Raw genomic sequence first — 26,202 nt, forward strand, 5'->3', positions numbered from 1 at the left:
TCTTGACACTATAGGGTTAACTGCAGAAAGTATATCCAAAGGCCCAAAAGATGACTGGAGTGGATGTGAGCAGAGCTGCCAATCAACAGAAAGACAGAATGCAAGAGCAGCTTTGATGCAACCATGCTTCAATGAAGCTGGAAGGAAGGAAAGCAAAGAGACATTTCTGTCAGTTGACTCCTTTGACAAGTGTCTGGTCCCCTAGTAGAGAGCCCCTGGCCCATAGTTCATCTGGACTTAGTAGAGCTTGAAATAGCTATGAAATCTGGCTCTTAGAACTCGGGGAATTTCGTAAGTGGTTGTTAAAACAATTATTAAAAATTAAATTATATGATACTTCATTCACATAAATTATATTTTAAAGTCAATAAAAATACACAAAACATAATTTCTTACTGCATTTTAGCTTTATATAGCTATAACATGCTGTGTGTATGTTACTACATACAACATATGCTAAATTACATAAGAATATCATTAGGTTATTGATGTCAAGGTTTTTTATATCCATATATCTGTCTGGCAGGAATACTGTAGAAAGGGGGGTGACTGCCTAACTCTTCTCAGTTCTTCATTCATTGGCATAATGTTGAAATGGGCCATTGTGGGAATATGCACGGCATTCAGCGTGTGTTTCCTAAGAGTTAAACATTGTCAGCACACCACTGAGCATTGACTTACCAAGCATTACTTATGCATGGAAATACTGGGCTGTGGTGTACACAGACCACTTCTAGAAAACTCCCCTATGGCTTTATGAGATGAACGTGTTGCCCGGTCCCGCTGACTCTAAAAAATATTGAGAATCCGGGAAGGGAGGATGCCTCTCTTATGCAGCTTTGGGGAAGATAGAAACGTTTTCAAGGCTCTTTGCAAAATGCAACCACCCTCAGTAGTTCTGTTCAGCTCTGCTACCTGTTGGCACTGCAGTAATTAAAAAAGGTGCATCAAGCGTGCTGCTCTGCCCCAAAGAGCAAAAGCACCTCATTAATATTTAACAACGCTAACCGAAACTGGCTTCCTCCAAGCTGTGGACTTCTTCATTAATTTCAGCTAAATGCATATTAAACTCTTTCACACTGTCCAGCCTTCCTCCCAGCTCATGAGTCTGCAGGATTTAAACAAACAAACAGCCGCTGCTCCAGCTTCCTGGGGAAAGGTGTGAACTGATAAATTGTGAGATTTGAACAGAATACACCAGAAAATCTGTTTTGCCTCAGGGAAGTATGCGCCAGATTCCACACACATACAGGCTGTTTACCGCAAAACACAATTTACCCCTGTGTGTTTCTTGATTATAAGAGCAGAGGAATATCTACCTGGTTAGGAAAACAAAACTTGTCCATTTCAAAGAATATGTATATAGTCCAAATCCTACCCAACGAAAAGCCTCAGATTAAGAAAGAGAAATGGCAAGGACAGTTGAGAAAATAAAAAGTGTGTGTCATCATAGAAAAGGGTAGTTTTGCAACATGGATCTAATCTGCTTTGCTTGTGGACTGGAAAGAAACGGGTGAAAGAGGATGAGGGTCTTGTCAGGCATTGTACAAAGCTACTCCAGGCACATAGCACTACCGCTTCATCAGAACGTGGTCCCTGCTCCTAAGAAGGGCATTCAGAAATCCTAAAAAGATGTGTGTGTGTGTGTGTGTGTGTGTGCATGTGCACATAAGTCCCAGTGCCTTTGGAGGCACTGGATTCCCTCAAGCTGGATGGATTTACAGGTGGTTGTGAGCCATCCAATGTGGGTGCTAGGAACTAAATACTGAATTCAGCTCCTCTGCAAGAACAGTGCATGTTCGTGTGTGTGTGTGTGTGTGTGCGTGTGTACACACGCATGTTTCTAACTGCTAAGCTATCTCTCTAGCCCATTCTCAAACTCTTGACCAATCAGAAAGCCAAGGTCTCTTCCCAATAAGCTCAAGGGTCTTTGTGAGAGATCAGGCCAGGCAGAGGCCAGCATAGTCTCACTACCTTCCCACCTAACAGCAGAGATTCCAGGACATATGCCTGATGCGTACTTTGATCCCATTTTATAAGTGCATCAGGATGGGGTTGGGACCAGGTGATCTTTTCAGGCCTAGTAGGAACACTCATGAAACGGAAGCAGCTAACACAAGAATAACAATTATCATCCTCACTGGGTGAGGTATGAATCCAAATATAGTCATAGAAAAAGAGACCATTATAGCTTAGTCAAAAATTACTCAGAAAACCTGACAATCATCCCTTAAGCATTTCTTTGGATCTAATCCCGTTAGAGACACCTGTCTTATCCTTCTCCCCACTGAGAGCTTGCTTATATATCTCCTCTCTTTAAGTCAGTCTGTTGCCCACTTCCATAAACATATGCTTATTTTATTTAATTAAATCGTATAGCTCCATTACCACTCCCTACATACAGTCATCCATGATTACATGTAATCTTATTGTACAGTGAACTCTTTGCTCTAACCACCTCTCCACCTGTGTTTAAAAAAAAAAAAAAAAAAAAACAGCTCTGTCTAGCGGAACTATCTACAGTGGGAATATTTCAAATAGCTATGTTCCATTATGGCAACCACTAACCAGCACAACAAAGAAACTGCATTTTAATTTAACTGAATTTTAATGTAAACAATCACATGTGACTAGTACTAGTAATGGACTCAGGATTGGATCATAAAACTCAATACTTTATTCTATTCTTTTTCTTTTCTGTTATATCATCTTCTGGTGCAGTAACTCTTATTTATACATTGTTTATTGTCTTGTTTATAGTTTAGGTAGTCTGCTATAGAAAAAATACTCTCACTTATGCTCAATATGCATAAAACCAAAGGCCGGATGAACCTCAGGTACACCTAAAATGAGGTGTGTGGCTCCCCCAAATTCCTTTTCCCTTGTCTTCTGCATCTCTAATAGATAATCTCACCCTGTGGATATGGCTCCATACTGAACATGGAAGAAACCGCCATGGTATCCTAAATCTCAGGCCTCAGAAATTAGAATATTGCTCTCTTAAGGGAATGGAACTATCTATAAAATGCCCAACTCTTCCAAGAGCTAGATGAGAAATTAATGTTATTAATTTTAAAGAGTACCACAACACCCAGTACACACTAGGTACTCAGCCAAAGCTATGAATGAGTGAGCAAAAGGAATGAATGGGGGGAAAAGGGGGGGTACTTCCTGAGTTATCACTGGCAAATATCTTCTTCTCCCAGAGGGCTAGCCTCTACTGGGGTACCGCCCCCCCCAGGGCTTTGGAGCAAGTCCCTCTCTAGAATGTGAGACTATATTAGAAACCTTAGTTCTTTCCTGGGTGGGCATTTGTTCCTGTGCCTCACCCCTGACATGGTGGAGGCTGCTTTGCAGTAGCTCTTCATTAGCAAACTTTAGGCTGGGAATTTTTCAGGCCTGTAAGTAGAAACTTCCATCTGTCCGTGATGCTTACCCTTTTTACCTGAGCCTTTCATTCTACAGGTAGATACTTCTGAGACTCAATAAGTTTCTCTCTTCAAGTCAAATTATCTGCCCTTTGTGAGCGCAGGTTGTGTGTCTTTTAGCTCCTACCAATATGGAGATATTAAACACACCATTACTACCCTATGACTGCTTTAAACTTACTAAACTAGGTTATATTCCCAGCCTTTCACATTGCCCAGGGTAACCATAGGAGCATGCCTGCTCTGGCTCAGGGATGAAACTAAATGGGATTGTGTGTGATGAGGGCTAGAACTGATTGAATTGGGAACTCCCAGAGGGGACACTATAGGTGTTGGGGGAGGCTACTCATTCATTCCCGGCTGTCCAGTCCCAAAATAATCACTCAGAAATGATATTATTTACAACACTGTTTGGCCAATAACTCTAGAAAATTCCTAGCAAGCTCTTACATCTTAAATTAACCAATTTCTATCAATCTGTGTATTGCCACATGGCTGTGGCTTAGAAGCAAGGTCCCAATGCAACTGTTTTCAGCAGTAGGTATTTATTAACCAATAAAAGCAACACATATACAGAAGGACTTCCCACACCATATAGGACTTAGACTGTGCTCAAATACTGACTTCCAGGATCAACACTAAAGATTAAAACACACCAGGCAATGGTGGCACATGCCTTTAATCCCAGGACTCAGGAGGCAGAGGGCGGCTGTGAGTTCAAGGCCAGCCTGGTCTACAAGAGCTCGTCCTAGGACTGGTTCCAAAGCAACACAGAGAAACCCTGTCTCAAAAACAACCAAAAAAAATCAAAACAAGAATATTTAATTTTTCTTTAAAAAACTGATTTATTATTTTATTTTATGTGTACTTTGCCTGCATTTAGGCATATACACTGTGTATGTACCTAGTGCCTGTGGAGGTCAGAGGAGGGCATCAGTTTCCCTAGAACCGAGTTACGGATGTTTAAAAACCCCTATGGGAACCGAACACTAGTCCCCTGCGGAAGAAGCCAATGCTCTAAATGCTGAGCCATCTTTCTTAGCTCTGTAAAACTATTTCAAAGCCAAGGCTGATACTCACTGACTTAAAATCAGAGAGGCCAATTTCCAATATTTACCCTAAAACCACTGTAAATAAGTTCGGAATTGTCATCAAAGGCTGCTTCTTCCATATGCAGATGTGGTAGAAACACACATTTAGGTTACATGACTGTTGTGGTTATTGTTATACTCTGATTGAGACCAGGTACATGACCTGGCCTCTCCTTTTTACTGGCCCTGCATCAATCTCAAGTGTTTTCTGTTTTCTTTATAATATATGGTATTATTTACAATAGAAATGCAAATATCAAGTACCTTATAGAGAAAAATCTATGATGTCTTTGTGAGGACCATATATCTATTAAAATTCCACTAGCATTGGTAAAAATTTCTTTATTTGAAATTGTCTTTAGAGTTAATGAAATAGTCTATATTAAATTTCACTTAGAGCAGTCACCCTGGTTCATTTGGAGATGAGTTTTAATTTCAGAAGAACTAAATGTGGAGACCCTATTTCTTCTGAGTAATAACAGAAATCTTAAAATAATAAAAACCTGTTTGGTTTCCTGAACAATAGATATCTTAGAAGCAATGAGCCAAGGTGTAGCCATCCCTGCATCTGAACCCTAACTCTGACTCAACCATTTATGTAACTATAATCAGGTAACTTATGAACAAACTATTTATTTTCCTCCCATTCTAATGGCCTTGGTAAATATACCAGTATTACAGTGTCTTGAATACAGGTGAGACTTCTATCAGCACAAATCTAAGAACCACAGAATGCCTTGCAAGGCATTCCCTTCTCTCCCCTATTGCTGTGGGTTATGCTCATTGTTAATTAAAAACTTATTGGCCAATAGCAAGGCAAGAAGAGATTGGGTGAGACAGCCTGACACAGAGAGAATGATGGGAGGAGGAACGGCAGAGTCAAGAAAGTTGAGAGAGATGCCAGCCAGTCACCTAGAAAACAAGACATGCTAGATGACATGTAAACTCATGACACGTGCTAATTTAAATTTAAGAGTTAGCTAGTAAAAAGCCTGAGCTATCAATAGAACATCTGTAATTAATATGTTTCTTCGTGTTTATTTGGGAATGTGTGGGTGGAAGAGAAGCATCCGAATGTGGGGCAGGAATTTCCACGTAAGACCTAAAAAAGGCTTTAAAAAGGATTCTAAACACAAAAACAAAGTCAAACATAGCTTTTTGGTGACCTTCTTTTCTCTAGTAAGCTCTGTTTGCATGTTTGCAAGGGGGGGGGCAAGCAGAGGCATGGCTCCTTTAAGAGAAGGCTTATAGCACTCAGGAGGCAGAGGCAGGTGGATTTCTGTGAGTTTGAGGTCAGCCTGGTCTATAGAGCTAGTTTCAGGACAGGACAGCCAGGGATGTTACACAGAGAAACCCTGTCTTGGGGTGGGGGAAAAAAGGGGAAAAAAAGAGCTGGCTTCCTGGCTTGGTACTAGCACCAAAAAGTGGGGCAGGCTCTTTTAAGAGCTTCTGCTACCAAACACTTAAATCATGTTTATGAGCAGAGGGCGACACACTACTAGGTGGTAACATGGACACAGAAACTTCCTAGAATTGGGACAGTAAGCATGGCTCTCAGAGCCGGCTGTAATGTACCATTATTTACATTACACAGCAATTTTTGTTGTTTTGTTTTTGTTGTTTTGTTTTTGTTTTTATTTGTTTGACCACAGAGACAGAAAAGGTTATACATATACAATAAAGACAGATTCAGAAAGAAAAAAATCTTTAAACAGGTTACAGTATATGTAAAAGTATATACAGGCTTGGAAGAAAGAAGAGGGAGAGTATATACAGTCTGAAATTAAAAATATAGTATTAAAATAAGAAAATAAAATCCTAAAGAAGAGTAAAGTAATACAAAGGGAAAATGTCACATAAAGATGTAGAATACACAGAGTCTGGATTGTGCATATTATTATGCTGTCTTTAAAATTTTGAGCTGTTGAGAGACCTTGGATTATGGAAATTGCTAGATTAAACCAGCCTATATATTTCAAAATTATCTTGATTTCAAAATTTAAGTCAAAAGATGTGTCACTTTGGGAGAGAGATTATGCTTGTTTTTCCACAGGAAATGAGAGGATGTGGATTCATTTCGGGTTAAAGAAAATCAGGGTCGACTGAGGAAGACATCCTAAAAATCCTGACTACAAACACAAAAAAATAAATCTAAAAGAACTACAAGACACGCAATGTATATTTTACCTGCTCAAATATGTAACAAAAAAATCATATTTAACTGATTTATGTACAACACACAATCTATACTTGTGTGTGTGTGTGTGTGTGTGTGTGTGTATATATATATATATATATATATATATATATATATGTTACCTTTAAAAGTTTATATATTTTCAGAGCAAGGGGACTAGACACCATTGAAAACAATGTCCCAGGTGATCCAGCATCCAGATCAGCTTCCAGGCTACTGATTAAGATGATACAGCCTCACAGAATACTACAGCCTACAGCCAAGACTTAACAATTATCCCAATGTCCTCAAGGTTACCTCAAAGATTATCAGTGCCCATAAATAAATAGGAAGTAGTCTAAAAAATTAGGACCAAAGCCCCCCCCCAAAATGGTTATGGATATTTATTATCATTTGAGGGGGGTGGTTACAAGTTGTTATTGATAATGGTCATAAAAAAAGCTAAACAAAGGAGATTAGATTAAGGGATCCCATTCCGAAAAGAAAAGGGGAGTTATAAAAATGGTAGGGTAAAAAGATTATTAAATCTACTTTAAACCAAAAAATACCTCTATTAATCTTAAATATTTTACAATAGTATGGATTTTGGTTTATTGTTACAAATTTAAAATTAATTTTGTTATTCTCTATGTATGTTTCTACTCTTGTTTAAGGTATTGTGTTTATTTATTTAAAAATGTAATATATAATTTAGAAATATGGATTAATAGTCATCTATAATAGTAAAACTTACAGTCATGTTAAGTATTTTTTTAAGCTCATACACATATTTAGATAGTTGGTCTTCAAATGCTTCAAAGACCTACAGAACATGGCATTTAATATGTTTAATAACTTGAGGCTTTGATGACTGTGAGACATTTCTGCTCCTGGCAGTGCCAACTGCTTCAGAAGATGATGGGTATCAAAGAAGCTCCATATGGAGTTTATTTTCTTTATAGAAAAAGCTAACCATGTGGGCAAAGAAACTGCCCTTGCCTCAATTGCTGACAATATCCTATCCAAATTGGACCAGCAGGATGCAATAAAGGTGACTGTCAAACTCTCCAAAGACAAAGCAGTATAATCTTTCAGAATATCTTACTTCACAGGAAAGTCTGTCAGATATGATAGACCTTTAGGCCAGAATTGGATGCTCCAACATAGGTGAGTGTCCAAGATGCAAGATGTCCCTATCATTAGAAAACATCTCACCCTTCTGGGGTCTTTAGTGGAGCTGAAGACTAGATAGTTATAGTTACAGTTTTCCTTAGTTATGATAAAAGGTAAATTATATGCAAAACTTTGAAATTTTCTTTAATTTTGCTAAATGCAAATGGATTGAATATTTTTGCTTTAATTCTTACTTAATAACTTTTTGTTGTGTATAATTTCACCCTGTTAAGGTTAAAAACCTTCTTTTTTAATTAGACAAAAGGGGGAAATCCTGTGGATTATGCTCATTGTTAATAAGAAACTGATTGGCCGATAACACGGCAAGAAGAGATTGGGCAAGACAGCTTGGCACAGACAGAATGATGGCAGGAGGAAGGACAGAGTCAAGAAGGTTGAGAGAGATGCCAGCCAGCTGCCCATGTAGCAATACATAGATGAATGAAATGGATTCAATGAGATGTAAGATTTAGCTAGTAACAAGCCTGAGTTATTGGCTGAGCATTTATAGTAATATTAGCCTCAATGTGGCAATTTGGAAGCACTCACTGTGACAGGGAGTGGACAGTCAGGACAGAAAAGTTTCTGACTATACCCCCATAGCCTGCTTTACTTAGATTCTGACAGTACTCCCCAATGAAGGCCTCCAAACCACCTTTAGTACCATCACTAGCACTAAAATAATCGCGTAAGATCCAAAAGTACAACTTTGAAAACAGGGCTTCCTTAGCAGTGTTGAAGCTCTGACTTCTCTGGTGTGACTCCTATGGGTATCATTTACTCTGAGGTAGAACTCCAGCAGCAGCAGCTACCGTATGTTGTAGGCTTATGTGGTACACAGCTCAGGTAGGCGTCTTATCTATATTAATGATCTACCCTCATTCACTTACTAATTCATTTATTTATCCCTAGGACCTGGTGAGAAATGTGTTTCATATTTTATTTTGCAGTCAAGGAGATAAGGACACAGAAATTAAGGAAATTTCCCAGAAGAAAAATCTGTGAATGTAAGAGTTAAGATTTTTATACAGACCAGAAATGTTGATAGATAGGTTAAGGAAAGAAATATTACTTAGTTTTTTTTTTCCTTCTTACTTGTGAATTCTCCTAGCAATGGGTGGGAGTCAGCTTTGGACCAAAGAGACATAGAAGAATCTGTATTGTGGCATAAGCAAAGGCAGTGGACCTCGATGGAGTCAGTCTGCAGAGGGACACAGGTACTCTGGTTCAAGTGTGAAATGTTCTCCTAGCCTCATGGGTTTGAGCATCTGATTCCAAGCTGGTAGGGGTTTTTTGGTAGACAATGGAAACTTTAGGAAGCATATCTTTTATGGAAGAGGTGAGTCACAAAGGCTAGGGTTTAAGAATTTTATAACCTGGCTTGACTTACTGTTTGCTTTCTGCTTCCTGCCCTCCTCATTACAGAGTTCCAGTGCATATCCCTGTTTCCATGATGGACTGGAGCCCCTTAACCCATGAGCCCTAGAAACTGCTTCTTACTTTAAGCTGCTTTTTTCAGGTACTTTGTCACATCAGTGAAAAAATGTCCTATATATATATATATATATATATATATATATATATATTGGTTTTTCGAGACAAGGTTTCTCTGTAGCTTTTGGTGCCTATCCCGGAACTAGCTCTTGTAGACCAGGCTGGTCTCGAACTCACAGAGATCCGCCTGCCTCTGCCTCCCGAGTGCTGGGATTAAAGGCGTGCGCCACCACCGCCCGGCTCCATGTTATATTTTTAAGGTGACTACTATGTCTACTTAGTATGATTACACACTAAGATATTGTTCATAACTAAAAATAGTCTTCCCAGATAGGAAAATATTCTTGTTTTCAAAGGATCTTCTAACACAGAAAGGACCCTGCCACTGCAATTTAAATTTATACATCTTACTTTAATAAATCTCCCTGAAGTCAAGTTATCTAAGAGTGAAGAACAGATTGGGAGCAGGCAAGGTCATTCTACATAAGTGACTTTCAGTTACCTGTTAAAGTTCTAGTAAATTCAGGAAATAAAAACATGACTTCTAGACAATAGCTGTATGACATGGAGATGAGAGAAGCGAAGCCACTGTGTAAAGATAAATGCTCTTTGCACTGCAGTATACATTGATATTCTGCAGCAGAGAAACCCAAACAACTCTGCCGTTGCCCCATCCCCTTCCTTGACTATAGGCTGATACTGGAGCCATAAGCTATTTCATCTAACCTATGATGATCACTATCAAGTATCAAATGGAACTTCAGCTTCTGTCTGAATACACAGGAAGCATACAGCTAGCTGAGAGCAGAGGGATATCCACATAATCTCAGAAGTGGGAAGGTTTTTGTCTCTCCTAAGAACAGCATTCAAAAACATGTTGTAACTCTTTATTGAATGCTTATTGTAAAGTTGGCGCTTGGATTTTTAACATAGGGAAGTTTAAAGCTACATTCGCAGCTCTTACATTCTACTGGGGAAATAAAGGTGATAACAAAACATTCAAAAGCATAATCACTGCATACGGTGAATACTAACGAGACAAAAGCATGACGGTGAGCTAGAGAGTACCAAGGTATACAGATGAGACAGATGACTTCAGCATTTCTAAGAAGCTAATAATTTTGAAGAAACGTGAAAGATTAAAAGGTGTCAGCTGTAATGAACCGTGGGGGAAGCTGTTGTATTCTCCAGTCCTCTTCTTAGGAATGAGCCTGAATTGATCCCTGGAGTGGGGAGTGTGGCCGTAATACAACTAATGAGAGAAGAACAATTTAAAAAATATAGAGAAAAGGATGTCACCACAGAAACAGTCGCCAGGGAACCAGCAGTGAAACACTCTTAAATATGTTAGTTTCTTTGTGAACATTGTTCTTCATAGCTAGGCAAGTATGTGTTTGTGTGGCATCTCCGTGACTGATATATTTCAAAATAAAAGGCTTCAAGTACAAAAAAAAAAAAAAAAAAGTGTCAAGCCAATGGGCCTTCAACAAGTCAATACCGTAAAGGAGAGAGAATCCATTAAAGTATCTTCAAGTACAAGAGTAATATGATCTGATTTGGAATTTTAAAAAATGTACCTGGTCCAATAATTAGGACTGCAGACACACATACAGCACCTTAGGATGACAGCAGAGGGAGTGTAGATGGGTTAGTAGATTTTTGGCATGATAATTACAGCTATAAGGATAGCCACAAGTGCTTTCAGGGACTGTGTTTGGAGGGAGAACCAAAAAGGGATTGTTGATTGTCTGGATCTGAGGGGCTTGCATTTCAGTGATGGTATGGATGGATCTGTGATTGCTTCAATAGAGAAACTGAAGCAGGAATATCTTCTCACACAGTAAAAATGATTCTTCAGCCACACTAACTATGCAGCCTCTCTTAGAAAACCAAATGTATGTCTTGTATGTTAGGAAGACTTATCTCTCAGAGGAGAAGAAAGCTGGGACTGGAGGCTAGAAAACTTCATATTTGGGAGTCATCAGTTGTAGGGAGATTAGATATCAGAATTATAGATATAAGTTTCACTTTTTCATTGTCATAAAAAGCAGAATTGTAGTCTAAAGGTTTCCAACACAAAGAATTGATTAACCTTTGGGCACATGGAAATATTAATCACCTAGATTTGATCATTTCACAGGGTTATGTGAACACAAATTATTATGCTTTATAAATATATGTAAATAATTAGGTAATAATTAGGTAAATAATTTAGGTAAAATAAAAATAAGAGGAAATAATGGCAGAGTACCCATGAATAGGAGTACCCATGAATAGGATATACCTTGAGATAAATATATATGAAGGTAACTGCATAGGCCAGTAGCTCTTTAAGCCTGGTCAGTGTTTATCCCCACTCCTACAGGACCATCAAATATAGCTACTCAGTCGCTGGAGATGAGAAGATAAGGGAAAAGCTCATAGGAAATTTTGGTAACACCGCATTGGTGTTCCCCATCGTTGTTCCTCATCCTCACTTTTGAGTGATGCAGAATTCCTGTCTGGTCCAACATCTAAGACAAGAGATATCTAAGACCTCCTGCATCTGGGTCAAACTAATTCCATCTTTATCTGGTCAGAACTGAAGATGAAACTTCAAAGGACTCACCATTCGAAGTCCCAGTCCGCACAGACACAGGGTTCTGATACCACTGACCCAGAGTAGTCTCTGCCAAGGGCACATTGAGCACCTGATTTGCGTTTCTTGAATATTTTCCGTTCCCCCATGACACAAGGCTCTCCCTTAAATGAAAGGCCATAGTAAGATAGGCAATAAAGCACAAAGGAAATGAAATAAGCCAGTTGGTCAACACAAGCACTGGCTTTCAGTATTCAGCACAGCAATCCCATTTCTCAGCAACCACACAGGAGTTTCAAGAACAAACATGCTAATCCTTTATCCCTGCATGAAAGGACTACAATGCATGGCTGGCCCAGGTCTGCCCCTCTACCCATACTATCCAAAATGTCTATATAACATTGTTCCTTCTCCATCTCTGTGGAGAACACAATGACTTCCAGTCTCTAAAGCATGTCATTATTCAAGTGTCTTTAGCAGCTAGAGTAATGAGAAGTCGACTTCTGGTATATTGTTTTTATTGTTTATATTATTTTCACGATAAAATTGAGGTTGGCCACACAAGGGCAATCTCCCCCTGTTCTCCCTCCTCCTTTCTCTCTCCTTTCTTTCTCTTCCTCTCTTCTCATTTGCTCTCATAAATAATTACCCTAAAGTCCTAAATAATCTTAGACAAGGTAAAAAAAAGAGTAAAAGTTTGTACAAAATCCAAGGACCCAAGAGTTGGGAGGAATGCAGAAGTCCTTCTATATTACATGGCAACAAATACTTACCATCACTAGACCCATCCACATTGCATCCGTTTTCCCTTTTCCTAGTGCTTTAGGGCCCTTCCTCTAAACTGTCCTGAGATATGTTCTCACCTTCCACATGGCATGGCAGATGAGCATATCCTAGGAAGCTTCCCAACTACCTGGTGCTCAGTTCTTTGCCAGTTGAACTGATATCCAACGTTATTATTGTAGCTTCTCCTTCAGGAAGTTTGGTGATATAATGAGTACAAAGAATTCTAGGATGCATTTCATTTACCCTTGTTGATTCTGTATATATACAAATTTTCCCCATACACACATGCCCAAATGATGTACTGCCTTCCTTCCCCCAAAAATATAAGATTAGAGACCAAACCATTTCTAGAGGCCAGCACATCCCAATGTAGTGGTACCTGATTGAGCAGGTGCCAAGTCTCAAAGTCCTCCTTGGTGCAGCGCCGGCTGAAGATAGACTTGTAGTCCACTTTCACCAACTGCCATTCGGAGCGCAGGCTGAAGTGGCCAAAAACTCTAAGTGTAAAACACAAGAAGCCCAGCATCAGTAATGTACCATACTGGAGAGGAGAGATGAGAGCAGCCTGGACTTGTTTGATTCCTCCAAGGCGAGCTCCTTAAAAGAGTGGTCTCCTTCTTCAGTGGCCAGGGTCTTAATATCTTCAGCCAACTCATTGTCATTCACAGTATGTTTAATATCACTTATTTTTATTGCAAAATTACTATATGAGCTTTACAGATTTATGCAAAAGAAACCATTCCTTGCATTTGACACATAGCTTTTACATTTCTTCTAAAGGTCAGGACCAGTAGGCTGTCTACCTACTTCCAGCACTAGGAATAGTTTCCTCACCTATAAAACAAATTGCATAAGCGTGTGTGTGTGTTTATGTGTGTGTGCACGTGTGTATGCACATTTATACAAATTGGGAGTAGTGAAATACATTACCTAAAGTATGACTCTACTGATGCCCAAATCCTGTGACCGTCTCCATGTCTTCTCATTCAAATTCCCACTGCATGACTCATATTAATGCTTATGCTCTTTCTGCCTTCCTTGAAAAATTATAGAATTCCAATAAAAGAAAGTCATATTTATGTACAGTAATGAAGAATGCCATCTGTGTGGTCCAGATAATCAATACTGACCTTTGTAAAGCCCAGTTGTTGATAGGCCTATAAATATGAATGATCAATCATTCTAGAAATAATGAAGAAACAAAAAAGACTGACCATCAATTCTTCACTGGGGTGGTATGTCATGCGATTACAGCGCAGGACATCTATCACTGTGATGGACTGAGAGGTGAGACCAACCATTCTGGGAGCTCTCGAAGAATGAGAGGTTGTCCATTTCAGCAAGCCTCAATCATGCTACCAGTCTAGCCATCTCTGTTGCCCTGGTTTAGACATTCTTACGCTGATAGACAAAGGAGTTTTCAATGAGATCTTTCCTTCAACTCTCTGGAAGATGACGATGTGAAGAGAGGTGAGGACTAAAATAAATTGTAAAGTGTAGAAAAAATAAGATGGGTTTTGTAGATCATCTAGCTTAAAATAAATCTTGGGAAATAGCTTTGAATGTATTATCAGAAAAAATTAAAGAAAAGATTTACAGCCTTATCTAAAAGATTTAAACAGACCTCAAGGGAGAAACTGAGGGCTAGACTTTATTGAGACAGCATGATCTTTTTAAAACCTCACCATAGACTGGAAATTTTGAGTCTAGAATAGTCCATGTACGCAACTGATACTGTTTTTCTTCTGAATTTTCAATGTCTTTTATTTTTTTATTCATACTACACACATTTATTTCTAAACCCAATTCATCCATCATGTTCCTTCCAATATTTAGTTTTAAATTTATTCAGAAGGTCAAGGAGGCCCACCTATGTTTTTGTTTGTTTATAATGTGTGTTTGTTTGTTTCTTAGGCAGAGTCTCATGTACCCTAGCTTGACCTCAGTCTATGTAGCCAGGTTTATCTTGAACTCAGATCTCCTTGGGATTACAGGAATGTGCTACCATGCCAGCTCCCTTAAAATTTTAACAAAACAGCTAGCTCTTATGGTAGGTTCTACTTGCTGGGCTATAAGAGAGTTAAATTAATAACTGGATTTGTCAAGGTGACCTTGACAAATATCTGTTTTCTTCTCTACTCAGACATCAAAATCTTCCCACATTCAAACATTGTTTCTTGTATTATGTCTTCCTAGTTTGTAGCAATCTAAGTATCATGATGTTAGTGATATTAAGTCAAAGATTTCTCCCTACTCTAAATAGTTATTTCATGGCTCACAACATACATCATGTCAGATTAATCCTACTCATTTCTATAAGAAGATTACTAGGTAGAAAGAAGAAAATACAAGGTACATGATTTACCTGGATGTCAACAAGGCAGGTGACAGAGTCTGCACAGCAGTTTCGAAGAAAAAAATTAAAATGTGAGCCAGCTGCTAGTAAAATGACGTGTTTGAACATCACCTAATTAAAGTATTGAAATCAACCAGAAGGGAGGTTAGGGTAGTCAGTGTGCAGGGATCTGTTATCTGCTTTTCCTTGTTTACCATTCTTATTAAATGGCTTACAGACATGAAAATCATGTTTATCAACCGAAATCTAACTTTTCATTGTCACACAGTTAGAAATAATAGTCAATATGCTTTGTGGTAGAATCAGGACTCAGCAGGTTCTGATAGTCTACAGACAGGTAGAGTTTAATAAGCTATGGTGTAACAGGGAAAAGCATCAACTTCTTTTTCTTTTACTGGCATAAGGATTGGATAACAGAAATGAGCTTCCACAGCACTGAAGTGTTTCTATATGTAATCTGTCCGATGTAAGTAAATAGTTCAACATTGGTACTCTAAATAATATTGGTACTCTAAATAATATTGAAATAAATTAACAAGATTGTACATATCACCTAGAATAAAAGAGGCAATATTCTAGGTTAGTTTACATTAGCCAGATCACAAAGAAAAATCATGGTCACTGTTAGTTGTTGCCATTTGAAAAGGACCTAGATTATGTAGTGTGAATCATCTTCAGCTCATATATAGACTGCTGTACTGGCAGATGTTAAATAATCTAAATTTTAAGCAAAATTGTGTACTTAATATATATTTATATAATGTATAAATGATATATTTTATCAGAAGATACAAAGATGTATATAGTTGCCAAGTTTAAGGACTACTGAAAACTAGTGAGAAAGACTGTAGACTGAGTCGTGTGGTGATCTTCAATAAGATAGGAATATATCCTCATCCTTGAAGCTATGATGTAACCTCATTTGGGATTTAAGTAAAAGATAATCAAATTAGAGCATCTTGGTTTACTGAGAGGTCCCTAAGAGTGGTAAGAAGTGTTCTGTGACAGATAATGGAGATGGACAGGTAGTGAAAAGGCCATATGAAGACAGAAGTATAAATTGGAGATATTCAACCTAAGCTAAGAGATAACTAGAGCCATCATACAGGGAAGTTGGGATAAATACTGTCAAAAAACATGATATATTGTATGAAAATGCATTTAAGAATCCTACACTATTCATAAGCACACACCAGTAGATCTTGCACTTTTCAAAAATGAAGAAGACATAAAGAGCAAGGTCTGATAATTCTTTGATTTTGGAAATTGGCTTCCAGAATTTTAAGATAATAAATGCCATTTTTAATCCATCTAATTTATGGTTTTGTTATAGCAGCCATAGGACACTAATGCTGACGACAGCAGGATTCATTTCACCTTTGTACTGAAAATGGTGCAGACCCAGATACATCTTGGGAAAAGGAATAGCTATGTAGCTCACAGGTAGGAAAGCTTGTAAAGGGTAAGATAACTTTCTAACAAATAGTGAAGATGGAGGGGCAACAGGTGCAGTGATTAGCGAGCAGACAGCTGCAAACTTAGGCTTTGTCATTTACCAGGGCTGATCCTGAACAGGTTGTGATATTGATCCATATGTAAAACCTAGGTGAAGCTGAGGCTGGAATCAAATCAGTTAAATCTTGTAGACTGGTTCAGACAGTTCTCTCGAAATCTCAACAGGTATATTCCAATTATCTACATTAATTTAACTTACTGCTTTATGTTGTGTTTTCCAGGTCTTTTTCCAAACTGTAAATTGATCAACTCATATTCTTGGATGCATGCTAGTCTCCTTTCCCATAAGGAAAGCAAAATCATAATCATTTTATACTGTTAGGATAATGAGTTTTGCTCATCTTCTTGATGAGTCTCAGTTAAGACCAGTAAAGTGAGTTTCTTAGTAATATTTGTATATTAACATATTCCTTATCCATCAGTCTGTCCTAGCAGACAAGTGTTCATTGTCTCCCCCCATCTCTACATCAGTAAGGCATGACTGTTTTGGTTACCTTTATGTTGCTGTGATACAACAACCTGACCAACAATAATTTAGGGTGGAATGGTACATTGACTTACAAATCCAGGTTGCAATGCATCAATAGAGGAAGTCAGGGAAGGAACTCAAGGAAGGAACCTGAAGCAGAAATCATGGAGAACCACTGCCTGTTGGTTCTCGCTGGTTAGCTTGCTGGATCACTCACAGGCTCATGCTTAGGTAGCTTTCTTGCACATCTCTGGACTGCCTCTCTAAGATGGTACCACCCACGTGGGATGGGCCCAAAGCCTAACTTGATATAAACACTTCATTGATTAAAACTAATTTTCTGTGTGATTCTAGGCAGTACCACTTTAAGAGTTATGGCAGTCAGTGACCCAGATACATAGCCTTTCTTCTGCATGGACCTTGATTCTCTGGTTCTGTTCAATATCATGTTAATTATCTGATGATTTGATAACTGCTAAGAAAGTTGAAGCAATGACAGGTAGTATACATAGAAAAATAATCAGGATATAAAATATAGATTAATTAATATCCATGAGTTTAATAATCTTTTTCCTTAAACATTAGTGAAACAGGTGTCATAACAACATCAGTGGAAGTGTGAACATAACAAAGAGAACAGCAAGACTATCGAAAGAAATCACACTCAGAATTTTTATAATATCGCTGAAATGAAAAAATATTTAAAAGCATTCCAAGATTCCTTCTAAAGAATAACAACAAACATCAAGTTCCCGATAAGAATTCTTCATCAGCTAGAAGTATTCCCCTAATGCTAAGGAGTCTTTGTCAGCATAATAGGGGAAGCTCCTTCCTCATCATTATTTGGGGAGAACAAAGTGGTTCATGTATCAACCCAAGTGCATGGTTATAGCAGAGAAAGCAGAGCCCGGAGAATCTAACAGAGAATGACATGGTTTCCACGCCAGGTGGCAGGGTTGTCAGGAGATCTGAAAATACCTGGCAAAAATGACTCTTTTCCTTTAGGTTTTTTTTTTATTTTTTTTTTATTATTTATTTATTTATTTTTTTTTTGCTACCAAGAAGCCCTTCCAGAAGGCCTTTGATTCATGCGTTTCCTCACCTAGAGAGCGTCTCATTAATACATTCTGGGTGCCCAATTTCCCTTAAGTTCCTGATGATGGTGATGCTGTGCTCAAATCACCCTTTGAAGAATAAAAGTGATAGCTTCTCAAGAATTGGAACAAGAAGAAGAGCATGAATGGGAGGAGAAGGGGGGAAGTAGGGATAGTAGGGGGAAATTATGTGATTGTATTATAGTTTTAAAAACAGTAATTTATTAAAAATAAAACTGGGTTACAACTCTACATGGGGTCACACCCTGAAGACGGACTCATGAAAGATTTGCCAACAGTAGAATACTTCTGAACCTATTATAAACCAAAAGTCAATCTAGAATCAAATGTTTAGTGAGGCATTTCCCATTTAGTCTTGGTTTTGAACTCAGAACATGCACTTTTTGCATGAACATGTCTTCACACCGTGTAGCAGAATCCTAGACCAAGGCTGCCCTGCATACCTCAGTTAAGATTTGAGACTGTTATCTGCAGAATGAGTTACTTACAAAAGCAAAGACTTTCAATATTTTTCCTATAATCAATTCTCAGCATGTAAGTATCAAGTTTCTTTATCTTTGGATTATACTTTGGTAGAATATTTGATTTTAGCTATTACCATTTGGTTTGAGTTGCTAAAGAGTTTCATAACATAAAATTTTAAGTGAATTTTGGCTTGGGTTTATAACAAAATTTTTAACAATTTCAGAAACAGACTTAAATGTACTTCTGACATTTTGTGCTATGTATTTATGTGAAATAACCTTCTCAGCCATGAGGATTATAAAACCAGAATACCAAACAACACTGGAAAATGCTGAAGATGCTGTCTACATCCTGCAGTACCAAATTCTCAGTTAAGATTTAATTCTTCTTGTAAAATAAACAGCATATCCATCTTATTAGTATGCAAATTTGTTTTCATCCTTATAAGTGGCAAAATTATATGTATATCAAAGAATTGTATTAAAATAAATTTCTTCTTGATTTATTATCAGTAAATGCCTAATTTGTATTCCTATTTTATATGCCTATAAACCAGGGTTGCATGAAAATTTCTCTGGTGAAAAAGGGTCAGCCAGGGTTTCTTAATTTTCTAGCATCTTCACTCAAGTTTTTTTTTTTTAACTAAATAGAAACTTCTTAAGGTTACAGATGTCTTCTGGATATATTTGTATTCTATAGAAAAGAGCAGTTTCTAGCAACAGTCATTGTGGGATAAAGAATGGAAAATGATTGTGGAGGGTTATTGAAGAAACATGAGGAACTTGCAAAGTGAATTTAATACTCAAGACTTTTGCAAAAAAAAAAGCCAGCTCCTGTCATTTTATAAGTCTCCTCCATTTTGACTGAATTGTGATAATTCCCAAAACTCGATTATTGTGGTTTACCAAACTAAAGTAATTATTTATTTAGATCCCTGTACTTTCTGTCCTTACAGCTACTTCAAAGACAGCCTGACACCATATGCTGTGATCTACACAGCAGCCACATATCATGTGAACTCCCACTCCTCTGAAACATGGAAGAAGGGACTTACACCCTGACACACATACTATTTTGGGAGCCCTTCTTCAGAATTGTATTCTCTGTCTCTTTTTAAAAGTTACCTGTTAAATTATTATTATTACTATTACTATTATTACTGATGTTGTTATTGTGTGTGTGTGCTTGTGTGTGAAAGCAGCTTGCAAGAGCTGGTTCTCCCCTTCTACCATTAGGTTCCCAGGAATCAACCTCAGGTTGCCACACTTGGTGGGCAGAGCTCTTGCCTGCAGAGTCATCTCACCAGCTCCTTGTTGTCATGTTCCGTTTTCTAATTCAAAGAAACATAATAGCCAATGTAATCCTGACTCTCATTAGGTTAAATAATGCATATGAAACCTTTAAAAGCCCATACACAACAACGGTTCATTACCATCACCATCCTTCTCATTGATAGAGTTTCTACAGATTCACCCAATAATTTAGATCAAGTTCTTTCAATGGCCTTGACTTAGAATCTTTTTTTCAAGGCACACAACACACACTTACCCCAAATGTGGTAATCTTTTTATTCATACTGAGCCTTAAAAAAAGTAGACACCTCATACATAAATATAGATGAATGCCTGGAAAGAGGTACCCTGCCCTTTGTTTCCCTGAGGAAATTCTAACCACAGGAACAAAACAAATGGATTCTCTGAGCCATTTCTCATTATATGGATTTTCATGGGAAGAAATCAATTAAAAATTATTACTTCTGTTTTTCTTTTTACCTTGCACATGCATTTTTTCATGTGTTTGTCTCTCTACTTCAAATTTATTTTGGGCTCTCTGAACCAAAGAAATCATCTCAGTCTTTGTTAAAAATTTCCTTGCCTGGTGGCTATACTGCTAACAAGATACTGGTCACAGACAGCATGGTGCTCTTGCTTTATTGTTGGACTGGAAACCATAGCAAGATGAGAAAGCAGAGAAATTAGAAGACCTGTTTTTTCCTAGCCCTCCTTCACCTTGAAATTAACTAGGTAAACTTGAACCTTCCTGAAGTCTTCAACTTTCTTTTCAAAGATGAGTCTTTTTCAGTAGAATGAACATAAAAGGATTCAGAATGTAGTCCTTTCTAGATAACTTTGAAGAATGTATTTTCTTCCAGTCCTCGTGTCTACCTCTAGATATACAAGTTGCCCATCTCCTGGTAACCTTCCAATCAGTGGTTTTATCTAGCTACTACAGTCATCTTTCTTTGCATCCAAAGGTACTTCTTTCATATAAGGTAATAAATTAATACAGTTCTTGGTTGATTAATGAATAGAATTAATCAAACAAAATCAATCATAGTTTCAATACTGTTATCATAGCTTTAGCAGCTTTCATTTCTTGGTCAAAGACTGTGATTTAGACAGATGTCCCTTGGTGTTTATATGAATTAAAGCAATCTTTGGAGAAGGGCTAGAAGCTACTCTATCTATGGTCATTCTACACTATGCTAGGGTTTCTATAATAAATGTAGTTTCCTGGGACATTAAATAATATATCTTCTTCAATATACCATCCAGACTGAATAAGCCTTTCTGAAAGGAAAAGGGTGATTAATTTGAGGAAGGAGGTGACTCACAAAAAGAAAAGACTTCATTAGAATTCCAAACACACAGAGAGGTAGCTACTCATTAATTAAATGATTTCAAATGGGATCAGGGTATATAATTGCTATAATTTGGATGGAAACAATGCCACAGTAAATGTAATTAGGGAAACAGGTTCTATAAAGATGTTTTCCTCTTTCCAGGAGAAAAGTTCTTGGTCACCTGACTCTCCCCTGCATAGTTATTTGATTCATTTGGACCTCTGGTTGCAAGGGCTTTTATACATAGTTATAAAACCTAGAGAAGTTTTAAGATAGTGGTTGGCCACCAACTTTCATGAAGAGAACAAGGAGTTATTACCACTAATGCACTAGGAATTTTCCAAGAAAAGAATTCCTTTGATGAATATATTTGTGACCTTGGCTGAAGAGCTCAAGGGAACTCTGAATTAAACTTACAATCGAAATATCTCTCTTCCCTTCTTCAGAAACTTCATCATCATTAGAAATTCTTCTACCCACTAAGTCCTAGTTTTCTTTGCCTGAATAGCATCTTCCGCAAAAGATCAAAGACAATTCACACTCTGGAATTGCTTTCTGCACTTTCTCTGTTACTTCCCCAGTTGAGTTTTTGATTAGACTAGAAGCATCTATGCTGTGGGACAATGCTCTTGTACACTGTAAAGATTTGTCAGTGGTATTGGTGTGATAAAACACTGAATGGCCCGTATCCAGGAAGGAAGTATAAGTGGGGCGACCAGACTAAGAGATTTCTGGGAAGTGGAAAGGCAAAGTCAGTCAACAGGCAGAAGCAGAGGAAACAAGATGAGAATGCTTTACTGAAAAATGGTACCAAGCCACATGGCTAAATACTGACAAGAATTATGGGTTAATTTAAGTTTTGAGAGCTAGTTAATAATAAACCTTAGCTGATAGGCCAAACAGTTTATAATTAATTTAAGCTTCTGTGTGTTTCTTTGGGACTGAATCACTGAGGGACTGGGTGGGAAAGAATCTTCTGTCTACCAATCTACATTAGAAAATACCCAGTCCTTAAGTCACTTCTCTCTGTTATCACCAGATAGACTCCCAATATTTTGATGGAACGTCTACAAATCTTTCATATTCACCAGCTACATGTATGGTCCCTTTGATTTCTTGATCATAACAATGGTCGTCACTCCACTTCTGTCTGCAAATTTAATCTCTGTGTAGCCAACTCCTAAGGCACTGCCACATTATTGAGCAGCAAACCTCATGCAAAGAATTGTTCCTTAGAGCTTCTGAACATTAGCCTCCTTCTGCCTTTGTGTGTTGTGGTACCTTTCAGTGTCCTTGTTCACAACTAAATTTCTATTTTCTTCTACGAAGGGGAGGATGATTTTTTTTTCAACTTGCTTTTCCTCTATCCAGGATGGCTTATCTAACTTCTATAGGGATTCATCAAAGTCTCCATGGAGGTGAAAGAACTAGTATCATTGGGAAAGTACTTGCCATGCGACTATGAAGACCTCATTTAGATCCCTAGAATTCACATAGAAACATCTGGGTATGGTAGAGTGTTTGTAGGAGGCCGCTTGTTTGTTCCCAGCTGCTCAACCCCAAAATAACCACACAAAAACTGTATTAATTAAAACACTGCTTGGCCTATTAGTTTTACCTTTTTATTGGCTAGTTCTTACATCTTAATTTAACCCATTGATATTAATCTGTGTATCGTCATGTGATTGTGGCTTACTGGTAAGGTTCTGTTAGGCGTCTATCTCTGATGGAGCTACATGGCTTCTCGTGACTCCACTTCTTTCTCCCAGCATTCAGGTTAGTTTTCCCTACCTAACTTTATTCTGCTAAGCCACTGGCCAAAACATCTTCTTTATTCATTAACCAATAAATGGAATGCACATACAGAAGGCCTTTTTACATCAGTAGGGTAGGGTTTATAATCCCAGATTTAGGGAGGCAGAATGATCCCCAGACTTGCTGATATACTAGTATAGCCTACTTGTCATATTTTTGGCCAAAGACCTGGTCTCAAAATGATATGTGGATAGTACCTGAGGAAGTGACACCTAGGGTTGTCTTCTGGCCTCCACATATATTTGTATACTTATGAACCTCCACACACATGCACACATAGACATATATAAATACACAGCAATTATAGTATGGTGATTGGGATTACTTATATTATCCATTTGGTTGGATGTCTAAGAATTTAGGGGGCAGATAGTATACCCATAGGTGCATAATTTCTAATGTGAGAGTTTGCAAACAGTGAATAATCAGCAAAAATTAGTCAAATATTAACAATTTTGTCAGCAAGAAGGAACATTTACCCAACTTTTTCGAGTTTGCTAGCCACTTTGTGTGGATTATCTCATGTATTCCAATTTAATAGATGAGGAAACTGAGATTCAAAAAAATTAAAGGCATCCATCATCCAACAATGCACCACAGCAAGCAGAGGAGAGTCAGCAACGAAGTGCATACACCAGTGGCCGTTGTTCACACATGGTCCCCAGCTCTGGGTTGTGATGGACTTTCTGACTCATTAGCAGCCACTCATTCAACTACATGGTTTGGCAGTGAGGCTTGAGGATAGGTGGGGGAGTTTTCCCCTCTAGCTCTAAATAGCCTGTCTGCACAAAAGGCAGGAACACCATGAAATTTATAATCCCGAAAGCACAGTTGGAGGAGGAAAGAAAGGAAAAATCTGTAGGGAGTTTTATAACTAGAAAGTCCCAATTACAATCCTATTTGTCTCAAGGTCTAAAACTTGTACTCTGTGGAGAATTACACACTTGACCTTGAACTAGGATCACCCTTTTTGGCCTGGTCTCTAGTTGGGAATCCCTGAGGCATGAAGGAGAACAAACAGGATTATAAAGAGTTAGGACTGAAACAGTCTTAGGGGATGAACCTTTGGCCCAATTCCTTCATAAACTAGGAAGAAACTAAGGCTGGGACCAAACATTAGCCTGCTCAAGAAGAGAACAAACTAGGAAGCAGATCTCCTGACCAACTCTTCCCACGGTGAAGGTTTCTTATGGGAAATCTTTCTATCTTTCTCGTTAAGTCACAGACACATACCATGCTCACATGCTCACACCATGAGTATCTGCTTCACAAGGATGCAGAGAGGATCATGATCATGTCCAGGGTTTCCATTAATCCCAGAAGCCTTCAGCTGAGACCTACTTTTCCAGGTTCACTGCTTTTTCTCCCAGGTTCTGGCACCCTCCAGAGTGCCCTGAGATTTCAGAAATCTAGCTTTCTCTGTAACAGCAGCTGTAAACTAAAGTCTCTTCTTAGACAGAGGACCTTTTTGGATGTGCACAGATGTGGCATTCCTCTGCGTTGCCTTTCTCTTGACTTTGTTGGATCAAGTAAATAGACATAGGCACAGGCAAAAGTGTGTTCTGCTCTTAAGGGAAATGAGAATCGTCCCTTGAGACAGCTCAGCTGTTCCTACTGAGCCTCTGAACAGAGTGAAGGTCACAGATTGATGAAGTCTACATTGGGTTGCACAGGTGACCAACAAGTTGGACGATAAGCGCAGAACTCACATTTACAAATAAAAAATAAACTATGTATATCAGGGAAAAACAGGCGGTGTCTAATAGGTCCAGGGTCCTACATCATTCCCACATAGATAAGTGTGCCCAAAACCTTCAGTGATGTAGTCTGGATATGTGCAGGTTCCCCTGTGTTGACACACTGGATTTATTTTTCATTCCTCTAGGTAAACAGTTAAAGCTGCTGTGGATTCTGGTGAGTCACACACCATCTTCTCCACCACCTCCACCTAGAACTCAGAATTACCCATTGCTAGGAAACCACGGATCTCAACTCAATTTTTTTTTTAACCCAGCCTCAACTTCTTTCAGTGACTGGATGTCATTAATTTGAGAGCAAATTATTCGAAACCTGGAAAACAGTTCTGAAATGCCTGCAGATTTATGATGAAGTCATTCCACAAAAGGTCACAGGCAACCTTGCCATAATTAAATCTTTCATTAATTTTTAAAATATACAATAACTTACAAATGCAGCATAAATTAACCAAATGACCTTGAAGAAATTCAGTGCTATCTGCTGGTTTCTTGAATTTGTATTTCATGAGTAGGATTGGTGCGTTTCTATTCTTATCTCTTATTGGCTGCCAGGGGAATGTTTATCCAGAATGATGAAGGACTCAGTGACTCCAGGCAATGCTCAGCATAGGGAGGCGAGGGTGGATTGGTGAGATAGTCCCTTCCTTTCAGTTACAGGTGCAAGGGTGGAGTGAGCATAAACCATAGTGTCCTCAGCATTGGTGCAAAAGTAGCTCTTCCCTTTTACTATCTAGAAGATGCTACATGTGGGGTTTGGCAAATTATTTCCCTTTGGTCCATTATAAAGAATGTGCTCTCATTATATAAACACTTGATGGATATAAAAATCTCTAGATGAAACTATAAACCACCACTGGAAGCACTGTTTTTGCTACTATGAAATATTTTCTTCCATTTATTGACAGTATTGTTCTCTCATATTCTAAGACATAAATGATTATCACAAACCACAGCTAGGGCTAAAATATCCAGAGGGCAGAGTATTCTGAGGCCAAGGGCATTAAATACCCTTCCATGTAACTTTCTATCTTTCTCATTCTTTTTCTGTCTCTGTCTGCCCCACATCCCCCAACACCATTGACACAGCCAATACGACTGACAATTTAGACAACAGCTACAGTATATGCTACAACTGCTGTCCTTTCTTCACAGGAGACGGATGAGGTATGAGAATATAAGCTTCCACTCAATGGAGGATTGACTACTTATGTCCTAACTTGCCTCTCGAACTCTTAAACCATTGATTTATTAATAGATGGCTATCGATATACCTAGTCAAATAAAGTAATAACAAGTGTTCTTGAAAGAATAGCAATGTGTGCACTCTGCTAAATGCCCTCTAAGTATTCAATTCTCCCCAA

At 38.2% G+C, this 26,202-nt stretch overlaps 1 protein-coding gene across 1 annotated transcript in view; it reads right to left on the reverse strand.

Moving 5' to 3' along the window:
- Window positions 1-26,202, reverse strand: part of Sorcs3 (sortilin related VPS10 domain containing receptor 3) — a 613,376-nt gene that overhangs the window by 42,768 nt on the left and 544,406 nt on the right. The window contains exons 15-16 of the mRNA XM_057779107.1: window positions 13,106-13,223; window positions 11,971-12,104 (exon numbers count right to left, since the gene is read on the reverse strand). Of these exons, the coding sequence (XP_057635090.1) occupies window positions 11,971-12,104; window positions 13,106-13,223 (252 nt within the window). The remainder of the gene's footprint in view (window positions 1-11,970; window positions 12,105-13,105; window positions 13,224-26,202) is intronic.

Source organism: Chionomys nivalis, chromosome 8, assembly GCF_950005125.1.
Source record: "Chionomys nivalis chromosome 8, mChiNiv1.1, whole genome shotgun sequence".
In the NCBI taxonomy this organism is placed as follows: domain Eukaryota; kingdom Metazoa; phylum Chordata; class Mammalia; order Rodentia; family Cricetidae; genus Chionomys; species Chionomys nivalis.